This window comes from Pungitius pungitius, chromosome 10, assembly GCF_949316345.1.
Source record: "Pungitius pungitius chromosome 10, fPunPun2.1, whole genome shotgun sequence".
NCBI classification, from domain to species: domain Eukaryota; kingdom Metazoa; phylum Chordata; class Actinopteri; order Perciformes; family Gasterosteidae; genus Pungitius; species Pungitius pungitius.
This window is the reverse complement of record NC_084909.1, coordinates 2,717,390-2,733,086: the sequence shown is the minus strand read 5'-3', so window position 1 is coordinate 2,733,086 and position 15,697 is coordinate 2,717,390. Positions and strand designations below refer to the sequence as shown.

The 15,697-nt window shown below is 41.8% G+C and overlaps 3 protein-coding genes across 3 annotated transcripts; 1 reads left to right on the top strand and 2 right to left on the bottom strand.

Moving 5' to 3' along the window:
- Positions 1 to 2,056: 2,056 nt before the first annotated feature.
- LOC119228847 (trace amine-associated receptor 13c-like) lies at positions 2,057 to 3,147 on the bottom strand (the record flags this gene model as incomplete). The annotated part of the gene is made up of 2 exons (XM_037488812.2): positions 2,057 to 2,858; positions 3,008 to 3,147. Coding segments are annotated over 2 exons (942 nt in total), but the record flags the coding sequence as incomplete, so codon positions are not given.
- A 1,845-nt stretch (positions 3,148 to 4,992) lies between these two features.
- LOC119229064 (trace amine-associated receptor 13c-like) lies at positions 4,993 to 6,106 on the top strand (the record flags this gene model as incomplete). Its single annotated transcript, XM_037489173.2, has 2 exons — positions 4,993 to 5,132; positions 5,302 to 6,106. Coding segments are annotated over 2 exons (945 nt in total), but the record flags the coding sequence as incomplete, so codon positions are not given.
- Positions 6,107 to 13,566: 7,460 nt separating this feature from the next.
- Positions 13,567 to 14,652, bottom strand: LOC119229056 (trace amine-associated receptor 13c-like). Its single transcript, XM_037489163.2, has 2 exons — positions 14,480 to 14,652; positions 13,567 to 14,368 (listed from the first exon to the last, which is right to left on the bottom strand). Exons 1-2 carry the CDS (start codon positions 14,650 to 14,652, stop codon positions 13,567 to 13,569), a joined length of 975 nt encoding a protein of 324 aa, XP_037345060.2.
- Positions 14,653 to 15,697: the final 1,045 nt, after the last annotated feature.

The following is a 15,697-nucleotide window of genomic DNA, read 5'->3' as shown; positions in this document are numbered from 1 at the left end:
TCTAATGCATTCAGGGCCAGGTTTAACATCCTGGCAGGAAAAAATAGATCTTAATTCTCCCACTTACCACAAAAGTGGGAGAGTGGATATACTGTATGTATTCTATTAAACTTCCAAAAGTTAAGCCCACTTAAAGTGGAGGTGAAGAGTTGTTTAAGCTCAGGGCTGTTTGACAGACGAACGGCCGGTAGAGATGTCTTGCGGACTGCTCAGTTTTCTAGTGATGGCAGCCAGAGTTTCCTCGGCTGAATGAGAGAGTCCGTTACAGTAGTCTTCTCAAAACACGTCTAAAATAAGAAACCCAGTGCAGGGTTCTCAAGGCTCACCGGTTTACACGCCACATCTTGAGAAGGCAACACAAACCCAGTTGTCCTGCTAAGGTCAAGGTTGAAAGCAAGCATGTTGGGAGGGAAAACACAAAATATAAAAACTGGTGAAGTTCGGGAGTGAAAAGGTTTTGGGGGTCTCTTTTTTAGCAATTTCATAATGGAAAGGACAAGGAAATTTCCTTTGGCCATGTAAAAAATTGCAACTAAACAGACGAACACAACTAAGTTCCTCTCCAATGAGCTACTCTTTTTTCTTTGACTTCAGTGCATGAAGAGCTGAAGATTTGGTGACTGTACATATACATTTTATGTAGACTTGATTTGCATATTTACAGTTGAAATGATTGTAAATCTAGTTCAAATTAATTGCAGCAAACCGTAGTCAACTTTAATCAAATTAAACTTAATTTCCCAACAACGAATATTGTGGCTAACGAAATAGCTGTGGCGTTAGTAAGTTTGGAAAACCACTTGCCAAAGTGGCTGGTGAGCAAATATGTCAAGCCCTGTAACATTTTGCATACGTACATATATATGTATATAAGGTCGCTACCTGCAGTCAGTTAGACACAAGAGAGCAAGACGGTAGCTCAAGATGAAGAGAGCTTTTTGCATTGGAAGTACAACAAACAGAGGCGCGACATACAAACCTTGTGGTGAATGTCATCAATTCAGAACCCCTAGGAATCAACCACGTTACAGTTGTGTTATGAGGTTTGCAAAACTGAAGCTGTCAGTACAGCTTCCGTCTACAGGATCGGTGGTGGCCACGCCCCTCCCCATGGAATGATGCGCATGGCAAAATTGCTTCTTCTCTCCTTAACATCTCGTTAAAATTGTATTCATTTAAAATAAATCTTTTGGGAGGGGATTCTGCTGTGCAGAACTTGACATCACGGCCCTTTGATTATCCCAGTTTAGCATGGAGTCCAATCGCCAAAGATTGTACACTATTTCAATGTTATACATGTGTAATAAATGTTTCTCAATTCGGACCTCTCCTGACTTACAGGCGTTCAGTCTCAGCTGGGGAGTGTCTGTGTGTCTATGGTGAGATGCATTTTCATGAAGTGTCTTCCCGCTGTTGCAGCAGGATGGCGACGATGACGAGCGGAGCATCTTAACGCTGATTGGCGTTGATTGAATTTTGGCCAAAAAGCTAAAAAAAGCTACCAAATTCATAAATACATGAAAAACGATTCATTCGATTTGCTTTTTTGTGTCCCCCGCGCTGCAATTTATGGTTGTATTTGCTTCTGTTAGTTATTATAATTTTGAGTTATCCTTTTTGAATTTGAACCTTGAGCCATTGTTCGTGGCTCGAACAGTAGTGGTGTCTAGCAGACCAGGGTGTTCTGGAGGTATAATTTAAGTTAATTTAATTGTGTATTGAATGTGTTCATTTACACAAAGTCACGTAATACAAAATCAAAACTATTCCATTTTCATGGTTCTTTCACATTCTACAGATGCCTGCCATAATGTTATGTGATTGGGCTTTCCACATTAAAGAGGTTCATAATAAAGGATAGAAGCTGCAGGGTAACAAGGGGACATTTCAGAGGGGATTGTGTTGTATAATAAGTCATTGTAGTTCTGCCCAGGACCCTGAGAAAGAAAATCAATCTTATGTCATCTGTGGCACACAGTGAAATTAAGGTAATTAGGGAAAATTCACACCATGAATAAACTTCTCCATATGCTACTCACACGCATGCAGCTAGTCTCTAAAGCATGTTGGTCCGATAGGAACCAGGTTTCAGTATCTTAAGTGTAACAATGACCTTAATTGATTTTCTGAACCAGGGGTAGAGAATGGCATAGATCAGAGGGTTGAGAGAAGAGTTAAACTGAAACAACCATAATACAATGGTTACAGATGTTGTGGTAAAGATATTTTGGGATGTAAGAGTGAAACAATAAAATGGACAAATGCATATCAGAAACACAACTACAACAACACCAAGATTCCTGGCTGCTTTCATTTCAGACTTTTTAGCATTTACTTTCATTGTCACAACTGTAATGTGAGACCGCATGGCACGAGCCTGATACACAGCCACCACAAATATTCTAATATATAGAATGATAATAACAGTAATGGGGAAAAGGAATGAAACAATCAGATCAAAAAGATTAGCAATGTAGTTCATTTCATTGACACACTCTCCTATGCAGGAGTTATATCTGCCTGGTTGTTGCAGGTTATCCTTCATCAGCAAACTGTTAAATAAAGCAGCAAACATCCAACACAGACAAACACAGACTTGAACGCTTTTTGGTTTGACTTTGGTGAAGTAATGCAGAGGATAACAAATAGCCACATATCGATCCACTGATATGAGCACCATGGTTCCTATTGAGGACGAGGTCGTAATGGATGCTAGAGACAACCAAAGAGAACACATGAGATCACCGAGCAACCAGCAGCCGTCTATCATCATTATTTGAAAGATCATAATGAGGCCGACAAAGAAATCTGAGACGGCCAGAGAAAGGAGGAGGAGGTTGGTGGGGGTCTGGAGTTGCCTGCAGAGAAATAGATATAGATATTTGCATCATTATGTAATTTATCAATCGGTCAAATGTAAATACACAATACAACAAAAGAAATTTAGTGAAAAAGCAAAATTTGTTTCAAGCTACCAAATGCATGAATACATGAAATATTTCCCTACATGAAGTGGGAGATGGAGATGATGACCAGCAGGTTGAGAGCTACAGTGAGCAGAGAGATGGAGGACAACAACATATAAATCAACATTGCTTCTAAGTGAGGACGAGTCAGCTTTCTGCAGGAGGTGTTGATGAGTTGTGGAAAGCAAAGTTCAGTTCCCACCAAGGTTTCCATCACTGAGAGGAGAAGCTGCAGAACAGCTTCAGCTGACTGGCCAAAGCTTCTTGTCTTATAACTGATTTGTCTCTTTACTTTGGGTCCACCCCTCCTACTTCATCACCTCAGCTGTTGTTTATTTCTCCATGGAGATTGAAGAACAATAGTTTCTGCGACCATCTTCCTTCCCGCTGGAGATGACTATGATGTGTTTTGATGTTGACCTTTAGCCCTCCACCAAATGTCCTGTTGCCACATCTAACCGTTCTGAAGTCAAACATGCTGCCCGCCGTGAGAGGAAAGTCTTTATTTTAGGTTTCACACCTATATTGTCTAAGTGCAAGTCAGTGTCATGTGGAGGTAGTTATCTGTTTTTTTAGCTAGTTCTTGAGCTGGAGACTATAGTTTTGTTGTAAAGTTTGCAAACTTTGTGCAGAGCAAATATTTATGTTTTGAGACTCCAGTCAGAGACAAAGTTTCCACAAGTGACAGAACTCTACTGCTACGTTCACACCAAAAACAAAGCAAATTATTCGCCCCATTCGATTCCATGTGAAGGCAATACACCGACGCGACTTGTCGCATCTGAGGCAAATTTTAAACGGGTGGCGCAAAAGACGCGAAAAAGCGAAAAGGAGCAAAATATTTGCACGTCATGTTGCTTGGCAACAGAAACAGAATATAATACAGTAAACACGTGAAACAAAAAATGAATTTACAACACACGCAATAAGTACGCACTGATCCCGGGAAACCACTTAATTTTTTTTAAATCTGAAGACCGTAGAGTAGGGGTGGCCACACTTTTTCTGCTTGTTAGCTACTTTTCAATCGACCGAGTCATGGTGTTGTGCCCCCAGCCCCCCTCCTCCTGTTGGCCTGTTCCATCGCCCGACTACCCCAACACCCCACCCGCCAACGTTAGCCATGCTGGGATAAGCTGGGCCGCAAAGGATAGATCAGATGTGTCCTCCAAATCGGCTCGGCTGCGGTGTCCTCCTGTGTCCAATGACCTGCACCTTCTCAGTGTATTCAAACCATGTGTGTCTCTTGTCGGTCCATGTAGGTAACTGGCCACGTTTGAGATTCAATTGGTAATTAAAGTATTTTTGGGCCTTAAGCCTGCGTTTAAGTCCTGCTTCCGCCACCCTGTCGTGACACTGCAACAGAGGCCCCTCTGCTTGTACTCAAAGTGTCCTCCCTCAGGCTAAGACAGAAACAATGGCCACGTTTTGTAATCATTTCTAATCAGGTGACATCTAATACGCTAACTTTAATAAATGGGAGTGTTGGCAGTGAGGTGGCAGACTCATTGTATTCTTTACGTGAAAAGGCCTTAAGCCTATGGAGCAGTGGTGGCTGGTCCATGAAGGGAAATGGGGGCGTGGCCCCACCATAAGCCCCAAAAATGAAATAATAAAAATAATAACATTTTGCAAGTAGTCAATATGTGTTTTTAAAAGATGGAATAAGATAACTGAGCAAAATATATGCTTTTTCTCCACGTCGTCTAAGGCCGAATCGAAGAAGGAGTTAGCCTGTGAAGAATGTGTAAAGGTTCACAATATTAAGAATAAAAAGAAAAATAATTACAGAGAAAGTAAAACTAATAAAAAATCCCTGCAAATAAACTGAACATGCATGGAAACTATTGTTCTTCAATCTCAGTAGAGAAAAAACTAACACCAGAGGTGATGAGGTAGGAGGGGTGGACCCAAAGTAAAGAGACCAATCAGCTGTAAGACAAGAAGCTTTGGCCAGTCAGCTGAAACTGTTCTGCAGCTTCTCCTCTCAGTGATGGAAACCTTGGTGGGAACTGAACTTTGCTTTCCACAACTCATCAACACCTCCTGCAGGAAGCTAATTCGTCCTCACTTAGAAGCAACGTTGATTTACATTTTGTTGTCCTCCATCTCTCTGCTCACTGTAGCTCTCAACCTGCTGGTCATTATCTCTATCTCCCACTTCAAGTAGTGAAATATTCTATTTATTTGTGAAACTGATTGAAACACGTGTTAGTTAATCACAAATTTTGTGAATTTTGCTAGTTTTTTTTCAATTTTTTAAAATTGTGTACTTTTATCTAACCAATTGATGACATGAATGTTTATATGAATATCTATATCTGTTTCCCTCCAGGCAGCTCCACACCCCCACCAACCTTCTCCTCCTCTCTCTGGCCGTCTCAGATTTCTTCGTCGGCCTCTTCATGATCTTTCGAATAATGATAATAGACGGCTGCTGGTTGCTCGGTGATCTCATGTGTTCTCTTTGGTTAATAATATCATCCATTATTATCGGTTCCTCAATAGGAACCATGGTGCTCATATCAGTGGATCGATATGTGGCTATTTGTTATCCTCTGCATTACTTTACCAAAATCCAACCAAAAAGCATTCAAGTCTGTGTTTGTCTGTGTTGGATGTTTGCTGCTTTATATAACAGTTTGCTACTGAAGAATAACCTGCAACAACCAGGCAGGTATAACTCCTGCATAGGAGAGTGTGTTGTTGACATTGACTACATCGTTAATCTTTTAGATCTAATTGTTTCATTCCTTTTTCCCATCACTGTTATTATCATTCTATATATTAGAATATTTGGGGTGGCTGTGTATCAGGCTCGTGCCATGCGGTCTCACATTGCAGTTGTGACAACGAAAGTAATCGTTAAAAAGTCTGAAATGAAAGCAGCCAGGAATCTTGGTGTTGTTGTAGTTGTGTTTCTGATATGCGTTTGTCCATATTTTTGCTTCACTCTTACATCCCAAAATAACGTGTACACAACTTCATCTGTAACTATAGTTATATGGTTGTTTTATTTTAACTCCTGTCTCAACCCTCTGATCTATGCCATTCTCTACCCCTGGTTCAGAAAATCAATTAAGGTCATTTTTACACTTGAGATACTGAAGCCTGGTTCCTGTCGGACCAACATGCTTTAGAGACACGCTGCATGGGTCCAAAATTTAAATTAGCCTGAACAGAATGTGCAGGATTTTATTTATAGTGCAAATAAAATAATATTTCCCCTTTCACCTCCATTTATTTATTCATTGAGTTGAAAAAATGCAATTTTCTTTCTCAGGTCGCTTGGCAGACCTACAATAACCTGGTGCAGCTGGGTTGTACAACACTATCCATTTCCCTTTGGTACCCTTCAGTTTCTATGCTTGACTATGAACTGATTCACTGTTAAATGTGCAAGCACAAATCGATCATCTGAAAAATGGGAAAAAACATTTTTGGCATGTCATTAAAGATTTTGAAGTAGATATGACATCTAATTCCTGCATTGACAGACTTTGACTGTGTGTGCTGTGAAAAGAGTCAGTCACATAACAATAGAGTGTGTGCTGATTTGTTTTGGGTGTTTGTGACGGTCTTTCTCTAAGAAACCATTTATTTGTGTATAAAGCTTGAAATATCCACATCCCCTATTTCTCTTCTTGTCTCTCTCTTTATAAGGACAATGAAGGGGGATCAGCACCCTAAGAGAGACTGAGACTGCCAACCTTTAAAAAAAATTAAATAAAGAACTACTAATGGAGAGCTATGAAGGAGGCTTTTCTTATTCAAACATGTTCAATTATCAAACGTAATGTACCTGCATTTGATTGATTTTTCCAATATTATTGCATTAGATTAGTTTACCTCACATCTAGTGTGTGGCCCAATTCTTTTTTTCCATGTTAGTTTTAGTTGATGATGATATCTGTAGTGATGAGAACATGAACTGGTTGGAAAAAGCCCTTTACTACAAAGCCCACTTGCTTTTTCCGCCCTCATGTTAGCATGTGGGGGCCTGCAGGTCACTCTGTGTTGGTTGCTGGGTTGAACGACTTCCTCATGAGACCATGTTAGACCGCTGCCTTGGTTCAGCTGGATAGATGAAAATAATTTGAGTTATGATGTGAGTTGATCGAGGTTAATTATTAGCCTGTTTAAACAAAGGGATACGGCCTGGGCCATATTCCTCCTGACTGAAGATTTGGGTTCCATGAAGAAGTCCTCATGCCCTTTGCTCTACTCTACTAACCAATGATCTGCCTCTCATAAATCAAAAAGAAAATTAAAAAGACCAAGATAGTAAAAAACACACTGTATAGAAGAGGTCCCAAACCACTAGGCCAAGCCATTTGGTACCTGCTGGAGGTAAAAGTTATTCTCTCTTAATTATGTGCACTCGTTCTTCTTTCCCAAGCTATTTTTTCATTTTTACAATCGTCCACCCACTGCGTTTGGCAGTTTCACCCACTAGCAGACAGAGAGCACGCGACATCAAGGCTGGTGACACCTTCTTTCCAATAGGGGTCTCAGTTGCAGGCTGTCAATCATCAGCTTAGGTGCTAAACACTGAGCCTAAACATGTGTCTGCACCTAAACATCAAGGCTCTGTCGTCCTCGGCCGGCGTGGCTTCTGTTTACTTTCGTTTAAGTTGAATTTTGTGCCACACATGTTGAAATGGCGGATATCGACACATCATGTTGCATAGCAACAGAAACAGAATATAATACAGTAAACACGTGAAATCTTTATTGCACGTATCGTTTCCCCTCTCGGCCACCGTACGTTTGTTACTGAGCAACATAGACGCACACGTGGGAGCTTTTGATGAAAACTTGAGACTTGCTCAGTGGAAGGAAAGGATATTGCGGCACATAGTAGGTATAGGAATACCTGTAGTCGGTGAAGTCAAACAACGTAGCTATTACACTTTTTTTTGGAGACTGGGTTGTGTTTTAAACTGAGGACGAGTTGGCTTTCTGCAGGAGGTCTTGATGATTTGTGGAAAGCAAAGTTCAGTTTCCACCAACGTTTCCAGCACTGAGAGGAGAAGCTGCAGCTTCAGCTGACTGGCCAAAGCTTCTTGCCAAACCTCTGCTGTTGTTTTTTTCTCCCATGGAGATTGTAGAACAATAGTTTCTGTGCCCATCTTCCTTCCCACTGGAGATGACTATGATGTGTTTTGATGTTGACCTTTGGCCTTCCACCAAATGTCCTGCTGCCACATTTAACTGTTTTGAAGTCAAACATTTTGCATGCCGTGAGAGGAAAGTCTTTATTTTAGGTTTAACACCTATTTGGAATAAGTGCAAGTCAGTGTCATGTGGAGTTAGCTATCTGTTTCTTTAGCTAGTTATTGAGCTGGAGACTATGGTGTTGTTATAAAGTTTGCAAACTTTGTGCAGAGCAAATATTCATGTTTTGAAGCTCCAGTCAGAGACAAGGTCAGGAGCCATATTTTCCCTCGCACAAAAAGTTTCCACAAGTGACAAAACTCTACTGCTACGTTCACACCAAAAGCAAAGCAAATTATTCGCCCTATTAGATTCCATGTGAAGGCAATACACCGACGCGACTTGTCGCATCTGAGGCAAATTTTAAACGGGGGGCGCAAAAGACGCAAAAAAGCGAAAAGGAGCAAAATGTTTCAACCTCAAATTTGCCTGACACTGTCTTGCGAAAGCTAATCGGTGTTTAGATGCTCCGCTTGTCATGGCCGCCGTCCTGCTGTCACAGCGTAGACACTTTATGAAACTGCCTTAACCGGAGACACACAGGCAGCTTAGACTGAATGCTTGTAAGTTAGTCCTTGTCCAACCGAGAGACGTTGGCACCAAGCCGACAAAACAGGTCATTAGAAGCAACGTGGGAAGCACTTCCTGGAGGAGTCTGTGAAATTGAAGCTGTGCGCGTCGACTGTTGATGCCCCAAACCCAAACACAACCCCTTTTGCAGTTGTTTGTGTAATTCACACAACAAATAAAGAGCACACATATTGGTTATTTATTTATATGGTGGATAGCGGAAACGATAACTGTTTCTATAGAAAAAAAGCAGAAGAGATAAGCTACGCCGTAAATCGGGTATTTTGCTTCCTTTGCGCCTGAAAGGCGTGGCGGTGGTGTGGTGGTTAGCACTGTCGCCTCACAGCAAGGTCTTAGGTCATCTGGACTCCACCCAGTGGCCTTTCTGTTTGGAGTCTGCATGTTCTTCCTGTGTCTGCGTGGGTTCTCTTCGGTACTCCGGCTTCTAAATTGCCCCTAGGTGTGTAGATGTGAGTGAGGATGGTTGTTTGTCTCTGTGTTAGCCCTGCGATTGGCTGGGATACACTCCAGCCCCCCCGCGACCCTGTGTGCAGGATAAGTGGTTTGAAGATGGATGGATGGATGGATGGACTTGTGTAAATTACACAAATGTCAGGACTGCAAAAGGTGTTGGTTCATCAACACACCGTCGCCGCACACAGCTTGAATTTTACCGGCTCTTCCAGGAAGTGCGTCCGAATGGATGCGCCGGTTTGATGACCTGTTGTGTCGGCTCGGTGCAAGCGTTTCTCGGTTAGACACAAACTAACTTTCAGGCCTTCAGTCTCAGCTGCTTGTGTGGCTCCGGTGAGCTGCTGTAACAGTCAAAAATAAAGACGTCACTCTGTAGCTTGTCTTCAACAAAAAACGTTATTCCACCTAGTGTTCTGGCGGTGGATTGCTTTGCAACACGCGCAAGCCTTTTTGAACCATGCATTGAGAGGAGTACGTCAACACAACTGCCAAGTAAAGACGCAGACGCAGAACCATGCACCAGCCTTTAGTGCTGTGATCAGACCTCGGCAGCTGTCCTCAATCACCTCACCTATTAGCGCTTCATGCTTAAGGAGCCCCATGTTCTTTCCTCAACCACATTTTAAAAAACTGGAGCATTTCATCTGGACTGGAACAAATTGCCCACGGATTCGCTGTTAATAACAGCGCTTCCATGTCCAAAAAAAATAACTTATTTGGCCAAAAATGAATAAAGATCTGTCCTGAGGAATGTAGCTTTGGCTTCGTTGTGTTGTGTAATGCTGTCTTTCATCGCAAAGCATGATGGAATTGTTTCTAAAGACGTGAAGGTGATGTGCAGGGAAACGCAGTTTGGTCCTATCTTTGTTCTTCGGTCCTGCCTCTGCTCTCCCGGGTTGGGACATTTGCAGTCTGTCTGTCATGCAGTCATGCCACATCCCCTGACCCGAAACCCTCACATTGGCACAAGAAAAAATTAGATGGGCGAAAAAAAGGAAAGGAAGATAACGGCAGAGGAGGATCCCACTTCCAAGATGGAATTACTGCAATGGATGTTGTGTGTACCAAATGAACAATGTAAAAGATGTACAATACGTTCAATTACGGAAATGATTCAAATATACTGTACATGTTCAGGTATTGAACTCCTCATATGCGTTCATTACTGCGTAATATTTTCCCATATACCTAAGTTCCACGGACACTATGGGATTCTCGTGAACGTCCCCATGCACACTTCTTATCCTCATCTGCGACGCCTCCACCAATGCCCCTGGCCAAACCATCTGGCCCAGCACCGTGATCAGCTGGGCCGGTATTCCTTGCTGGCGCTCGTGGTCTGCCATCGTCCGTCCCCCGCCAAGTTGGGCGCCACTGTCACACTGTGGGTGTTTAGGGGCTCCGGAATAATGCAGCAGACAACTCAGTGCGGGTTCAATCTTATTTTATTTATTATTTTTAGTATCGCCGGGCTTCTCACACGGGTGCCGTACCCCTCGCTCATGCAGCCCTCACTCGCCGCCTCACTGGGTCATATATGGGGACACAAACAGTTGTTATTTCCAAAACATTGCCTCAGAGACACTCCCCCCTGCAGCCGAGCCAAAACCACGCCCAGCACCACACTGACATGAATCAATAAGACTTGACTTGAATAAGATTGACTTTGTTGAACCAGGTACCAGCAAAGGGGCCTGGATCTGTTACCATATGCAAATACCAATGTGGGAAGCTACTGGTAACTAGTGAAGTAGCAAAAGAGCGAATCAGTGTGTGAACTTAGGTTAAAGACCAGGCGAGCTGTTGCATTCTGGATTAGTTGCAGAGGTTGGATGGTGCTGCCAGGTAGACCTGCTAGGAGAGAATCACCAGAGACTTGTGATTGAGAAGGGGACGCCAAGGTTCAGACACGGATCTTACCGTATGTCTGGTCGTTGAGATTGGATGAGAAATGGGAGAGAGCAGAGCCTGACTCAGTTCCTGAAGCGAGGAAATAATATTTTAGGATGTGGGGGCAGAAGAGAGACCTCCATGTAGTTGTTAACTTCAGATGGTATGATGCTGGGTTTCTTCAGGTAACTGAAGGTCAACTCTTCCTGCAGGAAGGCCATGCGTGGTATAAATATACTAGGGCTGTCAAATGATTAAAAACGTTAATCAAATTAATCAGAATTTTCAGTGGATTAATCAGGATTAATCACTATTTGCAATTACACCTTAATCCTAACCATTTTTTTTTTCTGAAATGCATACCAAAGATAAATAACAGGACACAGATAAATAATTATCATTATTATTATCATCATTATTATTTTTTACATAAATAAATGTTATTGATATTTGACTTGGTTTAATTCAATACAGAAAATAATCAAATCAATGTTATTTGATAAGTTACAGACTGATTTCCCTGCATGGCTCTAGAAGGGTCTCAAGCCTCTGCAGTTTATCCCACTCTGCTGCGGTCGGGAAAAAGGAGTTTGTGCTGCTGATGGTCCAGGGCTGCGATGACCAGACATGTCAACCCTCCCGATATTTCCGGGAGACTCTCGAATTTCAAAGCCCCTCCCGAAAATCTCCCGGACCGACCTTTCTCCTGAATTTCTCCCAATATCCACCGGACAATAATAAAAGTTACACCTTGAAGTCGAGCGGCAATAGGAACGGAAAAAGATGAGACTGGCGCTGCAAGGAAAACCGCTAGCACCCCCCCCCCCCCCCCGTCGATTGCCAGCATCTCCCCACGTTGAAACATTTTGCTATTGTGTTGGTCAAATGATCTGAGGTTGATTTTGTTAATGGCCTGCGAACATTCAGCGTGGACTGGCGCAAACGACTTGCTGAACCTGACGGCCTGACATATACATAGGAAGAGGTACTTTCCTGACCTGAATATGTTGTCACACTGCGCATGTGTGAAATGTGTTAAAAAAATTGACTAAATTAACAACAAAAAACTAATTAACATCGTTAACGCGCTATTTTTGACAGCCCTAAAATATACATATATATATTAGGGCTGTCAATAAAAACAAGCCGAGTGCCGTTATCGAATGATAAAGAACACTCCAAGTGAGAAGAAACATGTGTAGTCCATGCGTCACTGTCATCCCCCAAGGTTAGGGTTAGGCCTTCTGACAGAGGCACGTTGTGTTTCTGTGTTGATTTGTTTTGTGCTGATGGCATGCAGAAACACAACTACAACAACACCAAGATTTCTGGCTGCTTTCATAATTTTAGATTTTTTAACAGTTACTTTCATTGTCACAACTGCAACGTGAGACCTCATGGCACGAGCCTGATACACAGCCACCCCAAATATTCTAATATATAGAATGATAATAACAGTAATGGGAACAATCCGATCAATAACATAAGCAATGTAGTTAATGCCAATGAAACACCGTACTAAGCAAGAGTTATACCTGCCTAGATGTTTCATGTTATTCTTCAGCAGCACACTGTGAAATAAAGCAGCAAAAATTTAAGTCATTAATCAGTCGGTTATGATTACACAACACAAGAAAAAGCAACACATGTTTCATTCTTCCAGATTCACAAATAAATTAAACATTTCACATCTTAACGTGGGAGTTGGAGCTGATGACAAGCAGGTTGAGAGCTGGATTATTATTTTCATTGTCTGCTATTATCAAATTTGTTTTCTTGTTCTTTTGTCTAACTTCATAACATCACTGATTGCATGTTGTATAACATAACCTCACTGCGATTTTATTTCTTTACTGTAGTATTTTCACACTGAAAAATGAAACATGTTTGTGTTATACTCTAAATCCTTCTGACTTAACCTATGGCTAAGCCAGAAAAAATTCAACACCTTTTTGTGGACCTGAAAAAGAAAATGATACCAAATGGTTTGGATTCTTTTTGTAAACAGAAAAATTAGAATATGAAACTTATGAAATGACATATTCACAACTTTAAATCAGAATATAATGAATAGGCCTATCGCAAATCAACTAATTCACCTACCATAGTATAAGCATTAACTATTTCCTATTGCTTTGTTCTCTATAGTGGATATAAGAAAAATAATTCACAATTGAAATGTCTGGAGAATCATACTTACTTTTTATTAAAAGAAAGAACGTGTGTACATACTATTGCATTATGATGTTTCACATTTTAAAGATGGTTGCCTCGATTTTAAGGTTGCCCATGTATTTTCACTTGACACATCAAATAGGTTCATAACGAGGGATAGAAGCTGCAGGGTAACATAAAATATATTAACATGAAATAAGCGAAAAAGTGAAATGTAGTAATAATTTTGCATATGCGATTCAGAAGGTTTATAATGATCCCATGCTGCGTGTCTCTAAAGCAGGTTGGTCCGATAGGAACCAGGCTTGAGAATCTGAAGTGTAAAAATGACCTTAATTGATTTTCTGAACCAGGGGTAGAGAATGGCATAGATCAGAGGGTTGAGACAGGAGTTAAACTGAGCCAACCAAATGAAAATGGTTACAGATGAAGCTGTGTATGAGTTGTTTTGGGATGTTAGAATGAAACAGTAAAATGGGCAAATGCATGTTAGAAACACAACTACAACAACACCAAGATTCCTGGCTGCTTTCATTTCAGACATTTTAGCATTTACATTTGTTGTCACAACTGCAACGTGAGACCGCATGGCACGAGCCTGATACACAGCCACTCCAAATATTCTAATATATAGAATGACAATAACAGTAATAGGAAAAATGAATGTAACAATTAGATCAAAAAGGTTAGCGATGTAGTTCATTTCAATCACACACTCTCCTATGCAGGAGTTATACCTGCCTGTATGTTGCAGTGTATCCTTTAGCAGAAGACCGTTAAATAAAACAGCAAACATCCAACACAGACAAACACAGACTTGAACTCTTTTTGGTTTGACTTTGGTGAAGTAATGCAGAGGATAACAAATAGCCACATATCGATCCACTGATATGAGGACCATGGTTCCTACTGAGGACAAAAAAATACTGGATGAAAGAATCAACCAAAGAGAACACATAAGATCACTAAGCAACCAGCAGCCGTCTATTATTATTTGAAAGATTATGAAGAGGCCCACGAACAAATCTGAGACTGCCAGAGAGAGAAGGAGGAGGTTGGTGGGCGTCTGGAGCTGCCTGGAAGGAAACAAACATTGTAAGTTGTTTAAACGTTAACAATAATCGATCAGATATGAATACACAATACAAATAAAAGATCAAGCAGCACAAAAAATGAAATTTCACTACTTGAAGTGGGAGATGGAGATGATGACCAGCAGGTTGAGAGCTACAGTGAGCAGAGAGATGGAGGACAACAACATGTAAATCAACATTGCTTCTAAGTGAGGACGAGTTTGCTTTCTGCAGGAGGTGTTGATGAGTTGTGGAAAGCAAAGTTCAGTTCCCACCAAGGTTTCCATCACTGAGAGGAGAAGCTGCAGAACAGCTTCAGCTGACTGGTCAAAGCTTCTTGACTAAACGGATTTGTCTCTTCACTTTGGGTCCACCCCTCCTACTTCATCACTGTGACGGAGCGCCCGTCACTGGCTGCATATGCATATGCATATGCACACACACACACACACACACACGCCACCAAACAGTTTAAAACACGACAAGCAGGTATAGTGATTGCCTGCAATTGTTGGGCTCTGAAGGCCGAAGGGGAGACCAGCTTCCCTTTGTACTCGTCCAGGCAGGATACGGTGAATCAAAAGTCAGACTAGCTCGGGTTTTAAAAATCAAAAAGTATTTAATAACTAAACAAAGAGTAAGGCCTACAATTACAAAGTGAAAAACAATGTGAATAGTGATATATTTCGCGAAATAGAGATTTCCCCGGCCAAGTCAAAAGTGACTCATCAGGCTGCAGGATAAATCTGCCTGTTCTTCTCTCGGTTCGATGATTTGAAGCTCCCGGGGGGGGGGGTTGTCTTCTGGGTGTATTTGAATGTCATTGGCTCCTTCAATGTATCTCCTCCTGGTTCAGCCTTTTCACATCAAGGTGTGAACTGCCACGTGTGACTCTGGATCCCCCTCTCTGTCTCTCTCTCTCACTGTCCAATTCATTCTATTTAAACACATCTCGGCTTTATGCCTCAAAGAGTGAAAATAACATCATATACATAGTATGTCTTCATCTTATAACTAGTACACTTCAATTACAACACAACCTATCGGACGAAGCCTTCTTCGCGGCGGCCGTCCTAAGACCAGTCCGGCCGCGAGAGGGCCCGGCGTGTCGCGCCATGGCCCAGCCTCGAGGGGGTGCACGCAGCGGAACGCTTTCCTGCTGCGCCAGGTGGTGCGGGGACCCTTAGTCCAAGTTGTGAATAGCATTTTTATTTGCCAAGGATCTTGTCTTACCATGGGGTGAAATTCATAGATTTCTGTCAACTCTGTCACAAATACGGACCCTGACCTCTTCTATCTGGAGCCTCTTGCATAATATTGACAAACTCAAAA